General features: G+C 47.1%; 1 protein-coding gene across 11 annotated transcripts in view; it reads left to right on the top strand.

Annotated features, from left to right (window-relative positions):
• The first annotated feature begins 6,221 nt into the window (after positions 1–6,221).
• Positions 6,222–19,317, top strand: part of GBF1 (golgi brefeldin A resistant guanine nucleotide exchange factor 1) — a 150,291-nt gene continuing 137,195 nt past the window's right edge. For all 11 annotated transcript variants that reach the window (XM_074999826.1, XM_074999830.1, XM_074999825.1 and 8 more), the window contains exons 1-3: positions 6,222–6,422; positions 10,047–10,152; positions 11,546–11,612. In XM_074999826.1, the coding sequence (XP_074855927.1) occupies positions 6,415–6,422; positions 10,047–10,152; positions 11,546–11,612 (181 nt within the window). In that variant the 5' untranslated portion in view covers positions 6,222–6,414. The remainder of the gene's footprint in view (positions 6,423–10,046; positions 10,153–11,545; positions 11,613–19,317) is intronic.

Genomic DNA, 19,317 nt, shown 5'->3' with positions numbered 1-19,317 from the left:
TGCTGGATGAGAGTCACATCTGACTGCAGATGGGGTGCAGGGCCTGGGGACCCTCCCCCATAACAGAGGGGGATGCCAGAAAGCGTGTTGGGGATGTGGGATCTGGCCAGGAGGGAGAGAGGGTGCAGGAGCAGATTGACCCATTGAGAAAAGGCAGAGGATATGTCTTATGGACTACGTCTACACGTGAAGCCTACATCGAAGTAGCCTATTTCGAAGTGGCGACATCGAAATAGGCTATTTCGATGAATAACGTCTACACGTCCTCCAGGGCTGGCAACGTCGATGTTCAACATCGACATTGCGCAGCACCACATCGAAATAGGCGCAGCGAGGGAAAGTCTACACGCCACAGTAGCACACATCGAAATAAGGGTGCCAGGCACAGCTGCAGACAGGGTCACACGGCGGACTCAACAGCCAGCCGCTCCCTTAAAGGGCCCCTCCCAGACACACTTGCGCTAAACACCACAAGATCCACAGAGCCGACAACGAGTTGCAGACCCTGTGCATGCAGCATGAATCCCCCGCTGCAGCAGCAGCAGCCAAAAGCCCTGGGCTAAGGGCTGCTGCACACGGTGACCATAGAGCCCCGCACGGGCTGGAGAGAGAGCATCTCTCAACCCCCCAGCTGATGGCTGCCATGGAGGACCCCACAATTTCGACGTTGCAGGACGCGGATCGTCTACACAGTCCCTACTTCGATGTTGAACGTCGAAGTAGGGCGCTATTCCAATCCCCTCATGAGGTTAGCGACTTCGACGTCTCGCCGCCTAACGTCGAAGTTAACTTCGAAATAGTGCCCGACGCGTGTAGCCACGACGGGCGCTATTTCAAAGTTAGTGCCGCTACTTCGAAGTAGCATGCACGTGTAGACACAGCTATGATGACACAAGGCGGGCAGACAGGCCATGCCTGTGGACAAGAGCTCTAAGGCTTCCAGGCCCTGTGCTGGGCAACTTGTGATCAGGACAAAGGAAGTAGCAGTCACATGGCAAAAGGAGCATGAAAGGCATCTGCTTCTTCTCCAGCTTGTCTCCATTCCTGCTTCCTACCTCTGGAGTAACCTTTCGACAAACGGAGCTTGAACAAAGGCTGAACGACCCAGGAAAGCTATGGATGTGATCCAGAGGGACTTTCAAGCTCTCACAGTTACCAGTGCTGCTGGGAGCCTGGTGGATTTTGAATCTGTTGTATGTCTGTGACTCTGACCATTTAACATCTCAATCTTGTTCTTTCTCTCTTTTTTTTTAAATAATAACCCTTTAGTTTTAGGCACTGAAGTCCTGGCTGGCAGCGTGGTGTTCTGGGTAACATGCAAACCTATAGTGGCCTGGAAATGCAGCTGGTCCTTTGGGATCAGAAGAACATTTTGTACATCTGAGCAGAGTTTTAAAAGACATTCTCATTGTACTGGACTTAGAGGCTGACTGGGAGCCAGAGAATGGGAATGCAATAAAGGGGGCTGTGAGATGTTTTTCTTCTTGATAACTGTGGAATCAGGATCATAGCCTGAGACTGTCTGGGAAGATGAACTTCAGCATTATCCATCATTGTTGGGAGTACCTGCTCTCCCTTTTACAGCCTGCCCTGTCCTTGGCATTGCCAGCGAGGGCTGCCCCAGGCACCCCGAGGCACAGCTAGATCAGGGCTCATATAATGTGGACTGCACATCTTCAGTGAAGATTGTCTTGTGGGCACCTCTTCACAACCACTGTCACGAATTCTAATTGCAAAACATCACGGCAGCAGCTAACGTAACTGCTCATGTTGAAAAGTAATAAGAAGACAAAGGTATTTTCAGCTGTTTACTTTGAGCTGCTGTAGAAACAAGAACCAGCACCACATCACCAGCTAGTTCCCCAGAGACCACTGCCAGGTGTCCCATAGACTGTAATTTGGGAACTACTGGATTAGATGATCCTGACATCAGCTAGGCTGATTTTAACTGGGCCAAACTCCTAGTAACTGCAGGACTCATCCTGTAATAGGCTCTGTGGCATTTATCATGGTTTGTCTTTGAGCATTGATTTGAAAATACCCTCTAGTAGCAGCTGTTGCTGCTTTGTGCCAAGATTTCTTAGCTATCATCTTGTCTTTCTGAAGTTCACTGCCAGAGTGGAAGACCAGGGATTCACCTGAGATCAGGAGAGAGGTGTTATTACTTTTACACAAACACAATAAAAGCAAAAGCCAGCTGAAACCGCGGTGGAATTATCTCACTTCTCAGCAAGAAATGAAATGCACAGAGAGCAAAAGAAAGGGAGAGACTTAGGTCCTCAGCAAAACTTTATTTTCTCCAAATATGATTACTCGTTTCTTGAATAATAACTACCTCTGCAAATGACAAGCAGTCCCGTAGCACCTTAGAGACTAACAAATGTATTAGGTCATGAGCTTTCGTGAGTAAGACTCACTTCCTCAGAGGAATGGCTGCAAATGTGAGTGCATCATTCAGATCGCAGCATCCCTGTGACTATAACCAAAGAGAACTCCGGGATAGAGGAAAGGCCTGGAAGGAAGCGCTCAGGGCTCAATGCACAGGGTATCACCATATTCAATGGGCTTTCCCATACTGCCGAATGAGGCTTTGGTTGAAGTCTGTAAATTAAGGCCGTGTGAATTCAGCTTCTTTCCATATGTTACAAGGGTCAGTGCCCTATGAATACGTTCACTAGAGGTCTGTCTTGCAGCCTTTTCTCCCTGACCTCTTTACTCCTTAGGGAAGCGGGTGACTTTTGCTTGGGGATATAGTAACAATTTTCAGGGGAAGGTTTCAGGTAATGTTCCCTCTAATTTTTACCATCCTTGGGTGGAATAAACCTTATGTGCGCCAAGGCATGTGCGGCTGTGCACCACCAAGGAAAACACAGGCCGCCGGCTGTGGGCGCTCTGCTAATCCGCTGGCGGCATGTGACTCTCTCCTGGTTGGCCGCCCAAGCGCTCGGCTTCCAGGGAACACTAGTTACAAGCCCAAGTTCAAGCTCTCACAGACTAGACCATGTCATAGTGTTTCTGTGACACAGGTCCATGAGCCCAATACATCACTTTCTTAAAGAGATGGCCCCTCTCGTTCATTTCCTGTTATTGAGGAGTGACTTTTCTGGGCAGGGTGTTCCCAGTGATAGCCACATGATGAAGCTGCTGCTCATCTCACATCTGTATTGTGTGCAGCACATTGCATGAAGGACGGTGATCTTCCTGGAGCCTGGGGACGGGTGCGCGCTTCTTACAGCCAGGACATGTTGTATCGTGTCTTTCTCACCATGTCCATTGCTGCCCTGAGCAAAGGCCTCCTTTGGATGGAAAAGGAGTGAGTCCCCTGGGTGTCAAATCAGATTAGATTTGCTAGCAGCAAAAGTGAATTGTGTCTACGCACCATAATCTATACCATATCATCTGTATTACACACTATCCAGACCCTCCTTCTGGTTTGTTATAGAATCATAGACCCCCTAGATTCCTAGGGCTGGCAGGGACCTCAGGAGGTCATTGAGTCCAGCCCCCTGCCCAAAGCAGGACAAAACCTAACTATTATCATGCTCCTCTCTCCTGCCCTGCTGACAAAGATGTGGGCATCACTTATCCCGAATGGCAAAATATAGTGGCAGTGCTAAATAGCTCCTCTGTTGAGTCATGCCGTGACCATGTGTAAATGTCTATCAACAGGGCTGGCAGTTCTGCACAAGCAGTACGGCAGCCAGCTGAGGTGGCAGAATACCCAGTAACTCTTTGTAGGGGTGACTGTGGGCTGCCGTCCGTGTGTTTGCCGGCGTAATGGAACTTGCAAAGCTGGTCCTGTCCGTCAATGCAGGCTGTAGTAAACATCACTACCAAAGTCTTGGAGGAGGCTTCTATTGATCTGGAGCAGGGTGCAAGAAAGCGGGGTTGTGGGAGGGGCAGGTGAGGGCAAGCTTGACCCTAATGAAGGCCACTGGGGCAACTGTCAGGTATCTATCAGTAAAGATGTGCCCTTTGGAGATATCCTGGAATTCTCCAGAGGGAGCAAAGCAGAACTTTCTCACAGCCTGGCAGTTTGGAACAGGCTGTGTCCAGAGACTGTGCCTCCGTAAAGGAGAGCAGCAGAAGCAAGCTGTGTTGTGGGGTCACATGGCCTACCCTCCCACCCCTCAGCTCCCCCTGGAGTCCGCAGGGATCCACAGCTCAGATGCCTGAGGTGAGATGAGGTCCGGGGCAGTGAGTGAATTAACTAGGCTGCTGGGCATGATCTAGAGCTGCAGTTTTCAGTGCTGTGCTTGTCCTGAGGGCTGATTTTACTTGTATCAGAGGGGTGGCCAGGTTAGTCTGTATCTTCAAAAACAACAAGAAGTCCTGTGGCACCTTATAGACTAACAAATATTTTGGAGCATTCTCCCTGACTGAACTGACTTGATTTCTCCTGTCTTAGGCCGGGTCTACACTAGCCCCAAACTTCGAAATGGCCATGTAAATGGCCATTTCGAAGTGTACTAATGAAGCGCTGAAATGCATATTCAGCGCCTCATTAGCACGCGGGCGGCTGCAGCACTTTGAAATTGACGTGGCTCGCTGCCGCGCGGCGCGTCCCGATGCAGCTCCTTTTCGAAAGGACCCCGCATACTTCGAAGCCCCTTTATTCCTGTGAGCAGATGGGAATAAGGGGACTTCGAAGTAGGCGGGGTCCTTTCGAAAAGGAGCCCCGTCGGGACGAGCCGTGCGGCGGTGAGCTGCGTCAATTTTGAAGTGCCGCGGCTGCCCGCGTGCTAATGAGGTGCTGAATATGCATTTCAGCGCTTCTTTAGTAAACTTCGAAATGGCCATTTGTATGGCCATTTCGAAGTTTGGGGCTAGTGTAGACACGGCCTTAATGTTCACAACTCCACATTAACTGCTGATAATGGACCACATCCTCTGTTACTGAACAGACCTTGTCATGTCTGGCCCTCCCCTTGACTGAGACTCCCTCTTTAAACCCTCTTCTGAACCTCCCCCCCCGACTCATTCATCTGGCAAAGCGGGTCTTTGCCCACAAACGCTTATGCTCCAAAATATCTGTTAGTCTACAAGGTGCCACAGGACTTCTTGTTGTTTTTGTAGGCTATTTGTTGGTTTAAGGAGGACATATAGAAGTTGTTCTGGGAGTGGAGTGGAGAAGTACTGGTAATAGGAGTCAGAGGCACTCATGCACATACTAATCCTCTTTACTTTGATTTAATAACACTTTAATAACCTGTAATAATCAAGTGTAATACATTCAAAATTCAGGAGCAAGGGGCACCCTTAAAAAGCTGTTCTGTCCAGGGCTGTATGTTGCTTTTCCATCTGTACGTTCTTTGGTCTGACGGACCAGTGCCATCTGAATGCGCACAGCTTTCTGTCTTGGTCCAGGCAGGGCGATATCCTATTATTACTGTGTTCAAAGAACTGATACTAGGGCAGCAGAAGCAAAACTTAATTGGCTGCAACCTGGCATCTGCTCACCTCACCAGCCCCTGGAAATGGATGGGAGGTGGGAGCCCACTGGCTGAGAGCCAGCACACAGCGGGGGCTGTCGGGACAGACCAGCAGAGGCACTGGCTGTTCCCACGCATTGCAGCTTTGTTCTGCCACCAGCCTTAAACTCCCACCCCCATCAGCAGCCACTAGACCCGCTCCCAGTCAATGCCGGCAGGCAGGCGGCAGGCAGCTGGTCACCCTAGTGCTAGGTGCTGTACGTCCGCACTGGGATGGTCCCTGCCCCAATACCACAACAATCTAAATAGCCACCCCCAGGCGGTGGGCAGCGACCCATCCCGCAGGCAGCACTAGGGCAGACCCCCAGCTGGCCGCAGTCCGGGGCTGGCACAGGCCCTAATGGCAGCTGAAGCATTGGCTGGTACCACCGCCCCAAGGACGTGGGACCTTTTACGCTCGCTGTCCTGCGACTTTGTTCCCAGCCTAGCCACTTCCTGTGACATACCACTGCTGCAGCTCTACCGCACTTGATGAATCTCGTTGATAGTCCCGCCTCCTCAAGCACCATTCCTTCTTGCTATTGGGTAGGCATGCACGCCAGCCTGACAAGCTTTCATGTGATTGGTTCTCTTCTCACTGTTACGGCAAGGCCTCTAACTGCTTGCCTTTGATCCCGCCCGCTCACTCAATGCTTTGCCGTTATTGGGTAACTCTGCGCAGGCCTGTCCGAATTCATGTTTTGGTTGGCCACGTGGCTTGTCCGTCGGTGCAGTAACCAGGCAGCGGGTTAGGCTGGGTCCGTTTCCACGTCAGTGAGAGCCGAGCGGAGCCGGTTCCTGTCGCTTGCCCTCACTGGCCTCTGCTTTTCCTCGGCCCCGCGCGCAGGCCTCGGCCGGCCGCAGTCGCTGCTCCGCGGCCGCCTCTCCCGCCCGCTATGTGAGGCAGCCGCCGGCCCGCTGGCAACAGGCGCCGCCATTTTGGATGCGGGGGTCAGTGTGTCGGGGTCGCGCCTGTGGCGGTGCCGGTCTGACAGCGCGGGCGGGGCAGGCTGTGGGCTGGCCCGGTGAGCCGGGGCGGGCGGCGGGTGCCTTGGCCGGCGAGCCGAGCCCGCCCCACAACCGCGGTAGCTCGCGCCCTGCCCGGGACACCGCCACACGGGGCTGGGGGGGAGGGGGGTGACTCAGGGCCCGGCCGTTGGGGGCGGGAGGGGGGTGACCCTGTGTGCCCTGGGCAGGCGTGGGCGGAGTTGGTCGGGGCCCAGCCCGGGGGTGTGCAGCGGTGGGTCCTGGGTAGGGTGCTGAGGGACAGCCCAGCCCCAACCGATGTGCTGTGTGTTGGGGCGGGGGCGGGGTGGGCATCTTGCCACGACTGACTCCTACGACAGTTACCTTATCTTGAAGCCGGGGTGGGGGTGGGGTAGGGGGTAAGTCCCAGCGCGCTCTCGCGTGCGCCTCCCTGCCTTGCAAGGGCACGGACGCGTAGGCCTGCTAAGCGCTTGTCTCCTGAATGTATTGAGACGTAACCGAGGGGCGAGGGTCAGTCTTGCCTTGGATTAAAGTCTGTCAGAGGTGAATGCAGATTAAGCTGACACGGGCTACATATGAGCCTTGTCTGCATGCCGATTGGCTTTGTGCGTGAGGGGTCGCTCTGGAGGGGACAGACCCGGAGTCACTGGGCAATCGTGTGAAAACGTCTGCCCAGGTTGCAGACTTTCTTTTGCCTCCGTGCTGGGCACTATACTGACTACTTGGGGATTCTCAATACTTTTTCCTCCTTTCCTCTCCTGCACTTCTGTTCCCATGTGAATAACTTTAGTGTTTACTTTTGCAGCCATTCATACTATTTGTGCATTTTAGCAGTGGTAGTGGTATGATTTTTGTTATAGCTTCACTGCTGACTGCAGAAATCTGACTAAGCTGCAGTGGCTTTCAAGTGAGCTTGATTTAGTAAGACAGACACTAGAAAGGAATGTGTATTTGGGAGGAATGAGCTTTTGCTTCAAGAAACTCAACCGCTTAAAGTAGCTGAAATTTAACTGATGTCTAGTTTTTGTAGTTTTTTAAAGCCAGAAGGAACAAGTAGGTCACCTAGTCTGACCTCCTGCATTATAGGCGATATAATTTCATCTAGTTCAGTGGTGGGTAACGTGTGGCCCTTTGGAGTTCTGTGGGTGGCCAGTGAGGCATTTTGTTTACCATTGCCCAAGCGAAGGGTTTCCAGATTCCTCTGTTTTCTGTCTGTGTAGTTTTTTTCTTGACTTGTATAACTAAGGTGACATACATGTAAAGCGAAGGCTCGTGAAGACAGGTTCATGCTGATTGCATAAACCCTTGACTGTGAGAGCTGTGCATTCCCTTTGCATACAGTCAAAGTGCTGTTATGGTTCATTTGGCACACCCTGCAAATTGTAGGTATGAAAGTGCAGTTCGCAGCATTACCCTCACTGAGATGGAGGGCCATCCATGCAGCCCACTCACTAACGTAGGTTGTCCACAGCTGATTTAGTTACTTCTATATGGAGTCCTCTACTTTGAAGTGTAGCTCCTAGAAGGGCATTCTGTGTTGCGCTGGTGAATCTGCCATTGTTCTTTGTGTTTTAATAACCCAACTTGTTAAAAGTTCTTTTAACAAAATTCTACAAAAAAAAAACTTATCAGAGTCAAGAAAGTGACAGATCCTCTGATATTTCTTTTTTAAGGTGTTTGCATTTGATTAATTTTGTAATTGCCTCTCTTGGCAAGTCAGGGATAATGCAGAAGGTTAAGGGTCACCTGTTTGAGGTTTACAAATGTGCTAGCAGCATGAGAAATTCAGGTGATATACCCAAACTGCTCTTTCGAATTCTCCTGAGTTTCCGCTCTCCATTGCTATCTTTTAATTTGCTACCTTTAAAATCTTGCTAGGTGACTGTGATGGAGTGGGGGGCGGGGTGCATGTGTGAGTCAGGCTGGATGTCTGAGGCAAGCAGCAGCTCCCGGTGGCTAAGGATGACCCTGGGGCTACAACTGGCAGGTAACACCTCTGCTTGAACAAAGATCAGGGAGGAGCTGAGCTGAGTTTTTGAATCGGGGGAAGCAGTTAGAGGCTAGGAAAAGGGAGAGCTGGAAGGCAGCCAGCCTGAGGAGGGGGAAAGCTACACCCCAGAGGGGCACCCCTCGGGGTCTTCTCCCCAGGACAGGTTGGAAGGACTGTCTCTGGCTGCTATGCTGTTGCTTCTGTGAGAAACTGGACATCTGTTGCCTAATAAACCTGCTGTTGTACCTGCTGAGTGAGAGTCTCTCCTGCCAGTGGACGGGGTGCAGTGCAGGGGGACCCCTGAACCCCATCACAGTGACCCCCTCCACTTTCATGGTATTACCATTAATACTCAACGTTTACATTTGTTTCCACCTCTCTGCTCAGGCTCTCAACTCCTGGATGTTCTGTTGGCACTTCAGACTGAAGGGTTTATAAATTAAACTTTCCATGTTGCTTCCAGTCCAACTACATCCTCCTTTCTTGGCTATCCCTTCATTTTCTATTCTTCTGGCTTTACAGACATGGTGTCCTGTCACTTTGGTTGCTGATCAGCTTTGTTGCTTATTTGCCGTAACCACACTCAATCTGTTTGTTACTTACCACTCCAGTTTATCTGTCTTTGTCCATGCCTGTATCATCTCCAGCACTGGATTACTCTAACATTATCGTCTTTTCTCCTTGCCTCGTTACTTCTGTGTGCCTCACGGTCCATCAGAAATGTTGCTGCTGCTCCAGCCATATCATTCTTCTCCCCCACCCGCCTCCCTATGCAAATCCCTTCATTGGCTTTCTGGCGCAGTACCTCAGCTCAGATTCAAGCCTTTCCCCCCTGCATTCAAGGCCATTTTTGACCTCCGGCTCTTTGCATTTATTTGCTCCCATTCTGTTGCCTTTTTGTCTGTCCAGTATGTCACCTTACTGCTGCCGTGATGATGTCCTGCTTTTGATTTCATGATTGTTTTTCTCCTCTTAAGGTACTTCACCACCAAATCGTGTGAAAGCAAGTTCTAACACAAATGTCTTTAATCTTTGAAAGTTTAGCATCCCAAGAAGCTGCTATCCCAGGCAAATCAAATAGTGGTTGCCTATGTAAAGGGCACAGACAAGAAGTTTAAGGCTGATTTCCTGTCCTGGTTAGGGATGCTTTATTTATATAGCACTGTAGATGTGCCTGGCATTATTCAATGGCTAAACTTGTACATACAAATAACAGGAATCCTTATAGATAATGGGAAACAAGGGAGACAGGTAGCTAATTTTTAGCTGTTTATTATCACACTTATCCCCTTAAGTATCTAGCTAGCTCCAGCTGCTTTGAATGCTTCTTGTATGAAAAAGTGTAGTGTCTTTGTCATAACAGAGGGCCTGTATTGATCTGCACATGGAACAGTGGGAATATACCAAAATAGTTCTACTGGGAGATCTCCTGTAACTAACCTGTACTCTATGACTTTTTCTCCCTTGTCAGTTGCACCCCCTGTGATGTGCCTTACAGACTTTGGGACCCTGATTGATTTCCTGCCCAAAGCATGGGCTGATTCCGTGTGCTTCAGTTTGAACAAATGGGCATTAACTTGTATTCTCTTTATTGTTAGGTCTTTCAGAATGGTGGATAAAAATATTTACATTGTCCAAGGTGAAATCAATACAGTGGTGGGCGCCATAAAGCGCAATGCTCGATGGAATACTCACACACATTTGGTAAGTTTGCTTGAGTTGGTGAGATCTGTATGTATTATGAAGAACCTAGAAACTAATTTTTAGTAAAATCAAGCCTCCTTTTTCCTCAGGCGAAAGCACCCCTGAGTAGTTTTCTAGGTAACACATGAGTGATAATTTGCTATGGTTTATTGTTCTAGACAGCTTTGCTCTTTTAACTGCATGTGCTTGTAAGCATGTACATTGTACTGGCTGGCACAGAGACATAAAGCTGGAGATCTGTTGCCCCCCGGGTTAGAAAAGTGACCTAGCTGGGATGTGATTATACACTCTCATTTTTGCTTTAACATTTTATTCAGACCTTTATAGGAATCTCTCCAGGTGTCACGCAGGGAGAATTTGAAAGCACGGCTTCTTTCATTTTAGCATCATTTTTACATTCCTTTTGTGTTCTGCTGTGCTTTACAGTTTAAAACCACAAGAGCCAGGAAGTGTAATATTTGGGCACAGAGTAAGTTGGTAAAAATGGGGTATTTTTCACCCTCTATGTGGGGCACTGATGTTTTTTCTTTTTGTCTGTCTTGTGACTGCTAGCCGTGGTCCTGTCCGAAATAATTATTATTTCAAAACCTGATTTGTTGAAAGATCACTAATCCAAAAATTTTGGTTCACATGATGTTCTCCTCCAGCCTGTATCAGTTCAGCAGCGTAATGTGTCTGATGCACTGTAGACTGGTACGTGAAATACAGATGGCTGTAACCTAGAATACATGGCTTTAAGCTGTCAGGCCTTTTTGACTTCTTAGAGGCATGCCTTCATTAGTGTTTGGTGCCTTCCAGTAGGAGGTGTGGCTGTATATGCTGGAAGCTTGTTGGAATCCACAGCAAGTGATCATAAAAATAAACATACTAAATTATGGTTATAAGATGTAGCTACTCTTCTAGCTTTCTTGCAGTGACTCTGTTTTCATGTTGTAATGCCAAGTATCATTGGTTTGTTCCCCATTTTAAATCACTCTGAGGATTAAATTGATTAATAAGGATTTGCTATAGATGTCAGCGTGCCATGCAGGATATCTATCTGGAACTTTGAGTCATGGAAAGCAAATCGGAATTCTTTCTTACAACAGCTAAAGCAAAACCGGAGTGCTGTGGGCATTCTGCTCTTGACCCCAAGCTACAAGGCAAAGGAAAACGGTAAAGGAAAATTGAATTCTTTGCCCTGATCTTGATGGAATAGGGAGGTCCTGAAGCTGATGAACACAAGCTACCCATCTTCCCCTTTTTCGATTTTGGAAAATCTCTTCATACAGCTTGTCCTGAAGAAGAACTAAAAGGAGATGAGCTCACTGTGGGCCCTACATACCTATGTTACTGTGTGATGTCGGGATCAATGTGTCTCACTAATTACTTCCTTTGTTTGTGTAACCTGTAGGATGAAGAACGGGATCCTCTGCTGCATAGCTTTAGTCTCTTAAAAGAAGTGCTAAACAACATAACAGGTAAGTGCATTAAGCAGGTATGTATATCCAACAGAATGGGTGTAAATATGATACATCTGTATTTGGGCAGAAATATAGCATCTTACAAGTGGCAATTTTTATCCAAGGATAAGATGTTTAGTAGTGGAAAAGCTTTAATGTGCACCCCTTGTAGAAAACAGTAAATCAGTCTGTAATCAGGGGAAATGCCTTTTTACTGGGAGTGTTTAGACATAGTTATTACTAATTACGTGTCTTTTATGAACTTATACCAGTTAATCAAATATCTTGTGTATACTGTTAGACTTTCAACAACCTGAGAAATGTGGGTGTCTGACATACCTGCTTGTTCTGGGGTATGATATTACTTTAATAATTTTTTTTTCTGTAGCACTGGCTAATGAATCCCCAATTCCTTGGTGTTATTTCATGTCCACGTGAGCTGATTTTCAGGCCAACAGTTTCTCTGATCATTTGTTTCTATGTAATTTCTTGTGTTTATACAATATGTGTGAGGGACATGTCGAATATATTTCTGTGCGATTTGTAGCCGTGGTACCCATGTGTTCTCTGTTCACGTGCTCTGTTTCTATAACCTAGTATGTTTGTCATATTATATGAAGTCATGCATAAACATGTATATATTCTTTCTGTCCAAACTGTGATAAGTGTTTTATTCCTGTACATAGTCATGAGTGACAGGAAAATTTGGCTTGGAAAGGAGCCTCCCATTATTTGATTTCCTCTTTCCCTCTCTTAGGAATTCAGGTTTAGTCACCTGCTGCCTGTAATTAATGGCAAACAGAATGCAATTTCTGTATAAATCTCCTGGGTTCAGGGATGAAACCCTGGTTAGCCTTGCACTGAAGAGAGGTCAGCAGCTGTGATAGATGTTCCTGCAATGATTGCTATAATTTAACTATTGTTCTTCCTTCTTTGAGGAAGCGAGCCTATGGGGATTAATTTCACTGAGATTTGACAGACAGGTCACTTTTATATGGTACATATAAATCATAGTCTGCTAGGACCTGATCTTGAGTTCAAATGGGTCATTGGCGTACGCTTAGTGGGCCAATAGCTCTGTGGAATGTGAACACTGCTAACTTCATTTTATTCTGGAACAGAATGTCTTTTCTGACTAGCAGCTTCAGGGCAGTTGGATTACTCTAAGCTAGTCATGTTGACATGGGCCTTTCTCTTTCAGACTTGCACATAAGTTACAGAAGACACGGTGTAGGTTGGATATTAGGAAAAATTATTTCACTAGGAGGGTGGTGAAGCATTGGAATGTGTTACCTGGAGAGGTGCTGGAACCTCCATCCTGGAGGTTTTTGTCCTGTGTTGACAAAGTCATGGCCAGGATGATTTAGTTCGGGTTGATCCTGTTTTAGGCAAGGGACTGGACTCAGTGAGTTCCTCAGGTCCCTTCCAACCCTAGGATTTAATAAGGTGTGCGTTTTGTTAAATCTCACCTAATCCCATTGTCTCATGGCTGAACATAACTGGGAAACAAGCTTTGTATGGCTGCTTCACTACTGAATGCTGTCTAGAGCCACAAGTACATTAAGCTTATTTTGAGTTGGTTTCTGCGCATTCCCTCTGGTGAGCTTTGCTCAATGCTTCTTAGGCATTGAGTTTATCAACTGTCCAAGAAAGCAGTGTTCATTAAAACCCCAGGAATATCAGCTCCAGGCACTGAAGAGAGATTATATTAGCGACTCGTGGAGCAATACAATTCCTTCCTTTTTCATGAGGAGCTTCAGGCAATGGGGATTTCTGTACCTGGAGATTCTTCAAAAAGAATCTATTTGCAGTACAGGTAGATCATTTCTGCCTGGCTACCTTTTTCAACTCTCTCTTTGTTCTGAGGCATCCTGTCAGATCCCAGTTTTTAGGCAAGTCAATTTAAATGGTTGGAGTCTTCTGTCATCTGAGTTGGATGATCATACCCATTGCTTTAAGGGTCAGAGGAAGAACTACTCTCCGGGACCCGTTAATGCCTAGTATCTGAAGGGACAGGGATGTTCTGTTTCATTCCCTTGGTTATAAGAAGTGGATTCATATGTTTCCACTGTTGTGGTTCTCACTTGAATGAAGCTGGGGTTATTTCTGAGGTGAGCCTCCTGAAGCCCTTTCCAGGCAGTGAGTAGGTTAATGGACATTATCAGAAATGGTGTGTCAAGCAATAATAAAACTGAGCTGGGGAGTCCTGATATTTTCATACAGTCACAATGTATAGCTCTCAGGGCTTGGTGGGTATTTGGGCACTGTCAACAATAACTTCTCTGAAATAACTGCAAACCAAGCTACTAATTGTTCATTGCAAAGAGAAGGAGGTCCTTGTCCTGAGTAACCTATCTTCCTGTGAGCTCCAGTGAGATTATGCAAAAGTGGCCTATGTTGGTGGTTCTGTGGTGGTGCCAGAAGAGTGCTTGCTTGTGTATGGCCTTGTAGTGCGATCTCATTTTGATCACAAGGTGCTCTCCTAAACAGGTAGTTTCAGCACGGGTGTTGCTCTGGCTTTATTAATGCCTTTGCCCAGTTTCTGAGCCTTAGCCATGCAACGGAATCCAAGAGGTGCTTTTGTAGTTCTGATGGAGGATGTCCGCTGCTATGCTAAGCCCAGCATCTTCTTGAGGCAGTGAGGCCAGAGCTTAGTTCTTGCCCAGACTTTCCTTTCATGTCTCTTTCATTAACTCGTGGAAGCACATGGCTTTTATATTTAAATTTATTCAAGCTGTAATCTTTGACATTTGAGTTAGCTTTTAGTACATTTTTGCATTTATAGTAATATATGTTATGTATTTTCTCAGTCCCCCATGAATCCATTTTAATCTGTTCCGGATGCAAATTTCAGGCTGCCTTGTCCCATCTCCCTTCTTGCTCTTCCCTCCCCTCCCCCCATGGAGCATGTTTGATCAGGTGTGGCAGGAATATCCACTGTCAAGCTGCGCCCTTTATATTAGTCAATATTATCCTTCCCTCCCTCCCACTCCCTTTGTTCTCCTCTGGGCTTTACCAGTTGATTTATAATTTTGGAATTCTCATCGGAGTCTGTAATACAGTTTGTTCATTATTTAACCAAAACCTGTTTAATGAGCAGAGAGAGGCAATGTAAATGTTAGGCAAGTTGCAGTGGAGTACCTTTTGTTCTCCTCTGAGCTGGTGGGTATTTAACTCTGTCCTGACTGTAATGCTTAAATACCCTGGCCTGGGGTATAGAGTTGTACCCCGTTGCCTCCAGCAGCTCAAGATTTTCAGTTCAAAGGGCTGCAGTTCCAGGTTAAGAAAACTACATAATACAGTCTTAATCTGAGTTAGCCAACAACAATGTAAAGCCCTGACCAGCGAGTGGTAGTCCATCTGTTCGCATGATGAGGAGAGTTTTTCAGGTGGACCTATGTAAAAGCAGACTGCTAAGGGCTGTGTCTCTAGAAAGAACTTTTGCTCATGGGGAAATATTATGGCAATGTGTAGCATGAAATTTAAATTCCTAAAGTTCATGTAACTTTCATTGCTAAGACCTTTTTTCCTCGTTGAACCTAAACTTTGACATGATCCTTGGATTCTGCAGCAATTTGGTGCTGAAACTTAAATTGAAGCTGCCACAGAATTTGTTTTAAAGATGTTTTTAATAATGAGAAAATGAATAGTATAGTTAGTATGATAGACCCAGTGCCTGCTATGTGTGTCTGACGGTAGGGGAGGCGGTCTCTTTCAGACATTATTGCTGCAGATTTGTGCATGGTTGCACAGTTGCAACAAACGTATTAGGTACGTTGGAGGTCTTGGCAGTGGGTAGGAGGCAATTGGGGCTTTTGGCTCATGGGAAATGTGGGAGGCTGTCTCAAACTTATTAGCTGAATGTATCTACTGAGATCATTAGTTAAATAATTTTGCTGATGTAAGCCCTAGTCTGGTTGGGGCTGTCTTGTTTTGGGAGGTGCAACAAACATGAAACTTCATGGCCTTCTCAAACTAGAGACAGTGCATACGTGAACCTGCTATCAGGTGGATGCACAGCTGGGCTGGAAAACCATACTTAGTAGTTATCAATGATTCACAGTCTAGCTGGAAGGGTATGTTGAGTGGGGTCCACAGGGATCTGTCCTGGTTCCAGTTCAGATAACTTCTGAAGATGTTAAATACGATAATGGCATAAGGAATATACTTATAGTTGGTAGGGGTTGCCAGGGCTCTGGACAATAGGATTAGAATTCAAAATGACTTTGACAAACAGGGAAAATGGACTGAAATTAAGAGAATGAAACTTTTACTCAGGTAACTTTTTCGGTACTTTTTCCACCTTTGGTCCAGTTCTGGGTACCATCTTTGGAAAGATGTGTACAAATTTTAGAAGAACAGAGCAGCCAAGTTATGAACTGTCTAGAAAACATGATCTGCAAGGAAAGATTGGAAAAAATGGGTTTGTTTAGTGTGGAGAAGAGAAGACAAGACTGAGGAGTGGGGTTGCTAACTTTCCAACTGCAGAAGACCCAGCACACTTGCACCATTTCTGCCACCACCGCTGCTCACTCCATCTCCACTGGCTAACTCTCATTTTCACTAGCTGGAGCAGGGGCTGGGGAGAGGGAGGGAATGAGCCCTCTCACTAGGGGTGCAAGCTCCGGGATAGGCCTGCGGATGAGGAGCTTAGGGTGCATGAGGGCACTCTGAGATGAGGGGTGGGGTTGAGGGTTTTGGCATGTGACAGGGTTGTGGGAGGAGCTTGACATGCTGTGGGGTAGGGCTGGGGTTGGTGGGGTTTGAGGAGCAGGAAGGTGCTCAAGGCTGGGGCAGAGGGTTTTGGAGTATAAGTGCAGGCTCTGGAAGGGAGTTTGCGGCTCAGGGCTGGGGCAAGGGTCTGGTATGTAAGAGAAAGTTTGGGGTGTGGGCTCTGGGCAGGCTTACCTCGGGCGACTCCCCCTGCAGCTCCCATTGTCAGTGATTCCTGGCCAATGGGAGCTGTGGAGCCATGCTTGAGGTGGGGGCAGCATGCAGAGCTTTCTGGGCTGCCCCAGCACCTCAGGGCCATGAGGACGTGCCAGCTGCTTCCAAGAGCCATGCAGAGTCACAGCAGGCAGGTAGCGTGCCTTAGCTCTGGTGTGCCACTCCCTTTTTGTTCTGTCAAAAGCTGAATGCCTGGCAACTCTGCTGAACAGTTAAGTACATAGAAGGTTGTTATAAAAAGAATCATAAGTTATTTTTGTTGTTCACTGAGGAGGACAGGACAAGAAGCAAAGGCTTAAATTCAGCAACGCGATAGCAACTTCATAACCATAAGGCTAGGGTGACAGTGTGGCCCTATTTTGAAATAACTTATGCAATTTGCATTGTGCAAGTTGTATGTTATTTCGAGGTAACTTATTTTGAACTCGGTGTTAGCCACACGGCACCGAAGTGCAAAATAAGGGCCTTTTTCAAACTTCCCGCTATCCCTCTCACAACGAGGGGTAGCCTGAATGAAATACCTCGCTCGAAATAGCCCTCCTATTTTGAGTGTGGTATTTGGCCCCAGGGTTTCTATTCTGGATAAAAGTGTATCCCGAAATAGAAACCTCAGTGAAACCATACCTTAGAGTATTTACGTACTGGAACATATTACCTAGGGAGGTTTTGGAATCTCGGTTGAAGATCTTTAAGAACAGACTAGACAAATACCTGTCAGCAAGTGGTCTAGGTAGTACTTAGCCTGGCTCAGCACAGGGGACTGGCCTAGATGAGCTATTATGGGCTTATTCCAGTCCCATATTTCTATGATTCTTGGTTCTGACCCATCAACATGTAAACAGCGAAATCTAGGGCTTAGTCCACAGTAGTGAAAGTGGTTGGAGCTAAAGTATAGACATTTGAGACTAGGCCCTGTTTTTACGCCAACTTTACTTAGCCCTGCTTTTTAGTAAGTTGAATTTAAATGGTGGTAGAAATATGTCTAGGTGCGAGAACCCTGGCTACAATGGAGCTTCTGTCAATTCTAATGTGGGTTCAGCTGGTGGAAGCTCTTACTTGAAATCAAAGAAAGCTTCAGTCTGTAGTGGGAAAACTTCCAAGGTAAGACCCTGTTGATTCGAATGGAACAGTTAAGAATGATGATTTCAAGCTCTCAGTAGAGTCAGTAAGACAGTGTGGAATAACAACAAGCTGTACACTCACACCAAAATGCAAGTCTACAGAGCCTGCATCCTCAGCACCCTCCTTTTATGGCAGCGAGACTTGGACCCTGTATGCCCGCCAGGAAAAGAGGCTGAACGTCTTCCACTTGCGCTGCCTCAGGCGCATCCTTGGAATATCATGGAAGGACAGAGTTACCAACACCGCCGTCCTCGAGCAAGCTGGAATCCCAACCATGCACACCCTCCTCAGGCAGCGTCGGCTCCGCTGGCTTGGCCACGTCCACAGGATGAACGATGGAAGGATTCCAAAAGACATCCTGTATGGTGAGCTAGCCTCTGGCAAAAGACCTCCCGGACGCCCCCAGTTGCGCTACAAAGATGTCTGCAAGAGAGACCTCAGAGAGGTAGACATCGAGCTGGACAACTGGGAAGAACTAGCAGACGACCACGGCAGATGGAGGCAGGGGTTACACAAGGGCCTTCAGAAGGGCAAGATGAGGATCAGACAGCTAGCAGAGGAGAAGCGAGCGCACAGAAAGCACAATAAGGACTTGCCAGACACCCACTACATCTTCAAGAGATGCAGCAAGGACTGTCTCTCTCGTGTGGGTCTTCATAGTCACAATAGACGCTGTAAATGAAGTCCTCAATTGAAACTTTAAAGGGCGCGATCCATAGTCTATGCAGACTGAAGGATGCCTATGACTACTAGTAAACTCAAGACATTACTGTTATGGATTGCTGTGATTTGCACATAAAAATGTTTTTCCTTGCAACTTTTGTGGTGGCTGAAGTCATGGGACCCTGCTGGTACTTGTGAAGTGTGAGCAGCGCTCAGAGCGGTAGCCACTGCGATATGTCTCCTTTTTCTGGAAGAGTTACGAAGGGTACACTGTTCCTAAATGGTGCTGTCTTATAGCAATGTGCGCTTAACAGAAACAACTCATAAGGAGAACTGAAATGGATAGCACTGCCTATCACCCACTCATGCTTTCCTCACTCAGCTCTCATAATCAGAGCCAGCTGAGATTTTAAAGAATGAGTGGCTGCTTAGCGCTCTGTACAGTACCTTGTCAGAAGTCAACTCCTGTCTTAAAATCTTGTGCACAGGAGAATCTTTTGTATGTCAGTGGTGTAGTGAGAGCAGCTGGTGTCAGTGGAAATTGTGTGCTTCAGTTCCATTTCAATAAGGCTTACACTGGGTAAACAAACCTGTAAGAAGGTGCCTCTTGCAACAGGGGCCATGAATGCTGTGTTTGGGAGGTTTGAGTCCCATCATCTTCTGGGTTCCTGGGTTTGGAGGTAGAGCATTACCACAGAAGTTGCGAAGTAAGCCATTAGAAGCACTGTGACTTCATGCACATTCATGACATTTTAAAGGAATGCCTGTATAGCGGGATCAGAGGAATCTCTTATTTCAAACTAGAAGCTGTTGAAAAAGCTCCTTTCTGAGCCGGGGGGGAAGGTTATCTAGGTGCAGTTAAGAGCTAGATAAAAACAATTGTAACCGTAAGAGAACCATTTCCCAACCTGCTGATTTAGTGTAATTATTGTGGTAGCTATCAATTTTCTGGTACTGAAATTGGATGCACATCTCACTCTTGTGTCTCAGC

This window comes from Carettochelys insculpta, chromosome 7, assembly GCF_033958435.1.
Source record: "Carettochelys insculpta isolate YL-2023 chromosome 7, ASM3395843v1, whole genome shotgun sequence".
Classification (NCBI taxonomy): Eukaryota; Metazoa; Chordata; order Testudines; family Carettochelyidae; genus Carettochelys; species Carettochelys insculpta.
Note: the sequence above shows the minus strand (reverse complement) of the source record. Positions and strands in the feature narration are given on the sequence as shown.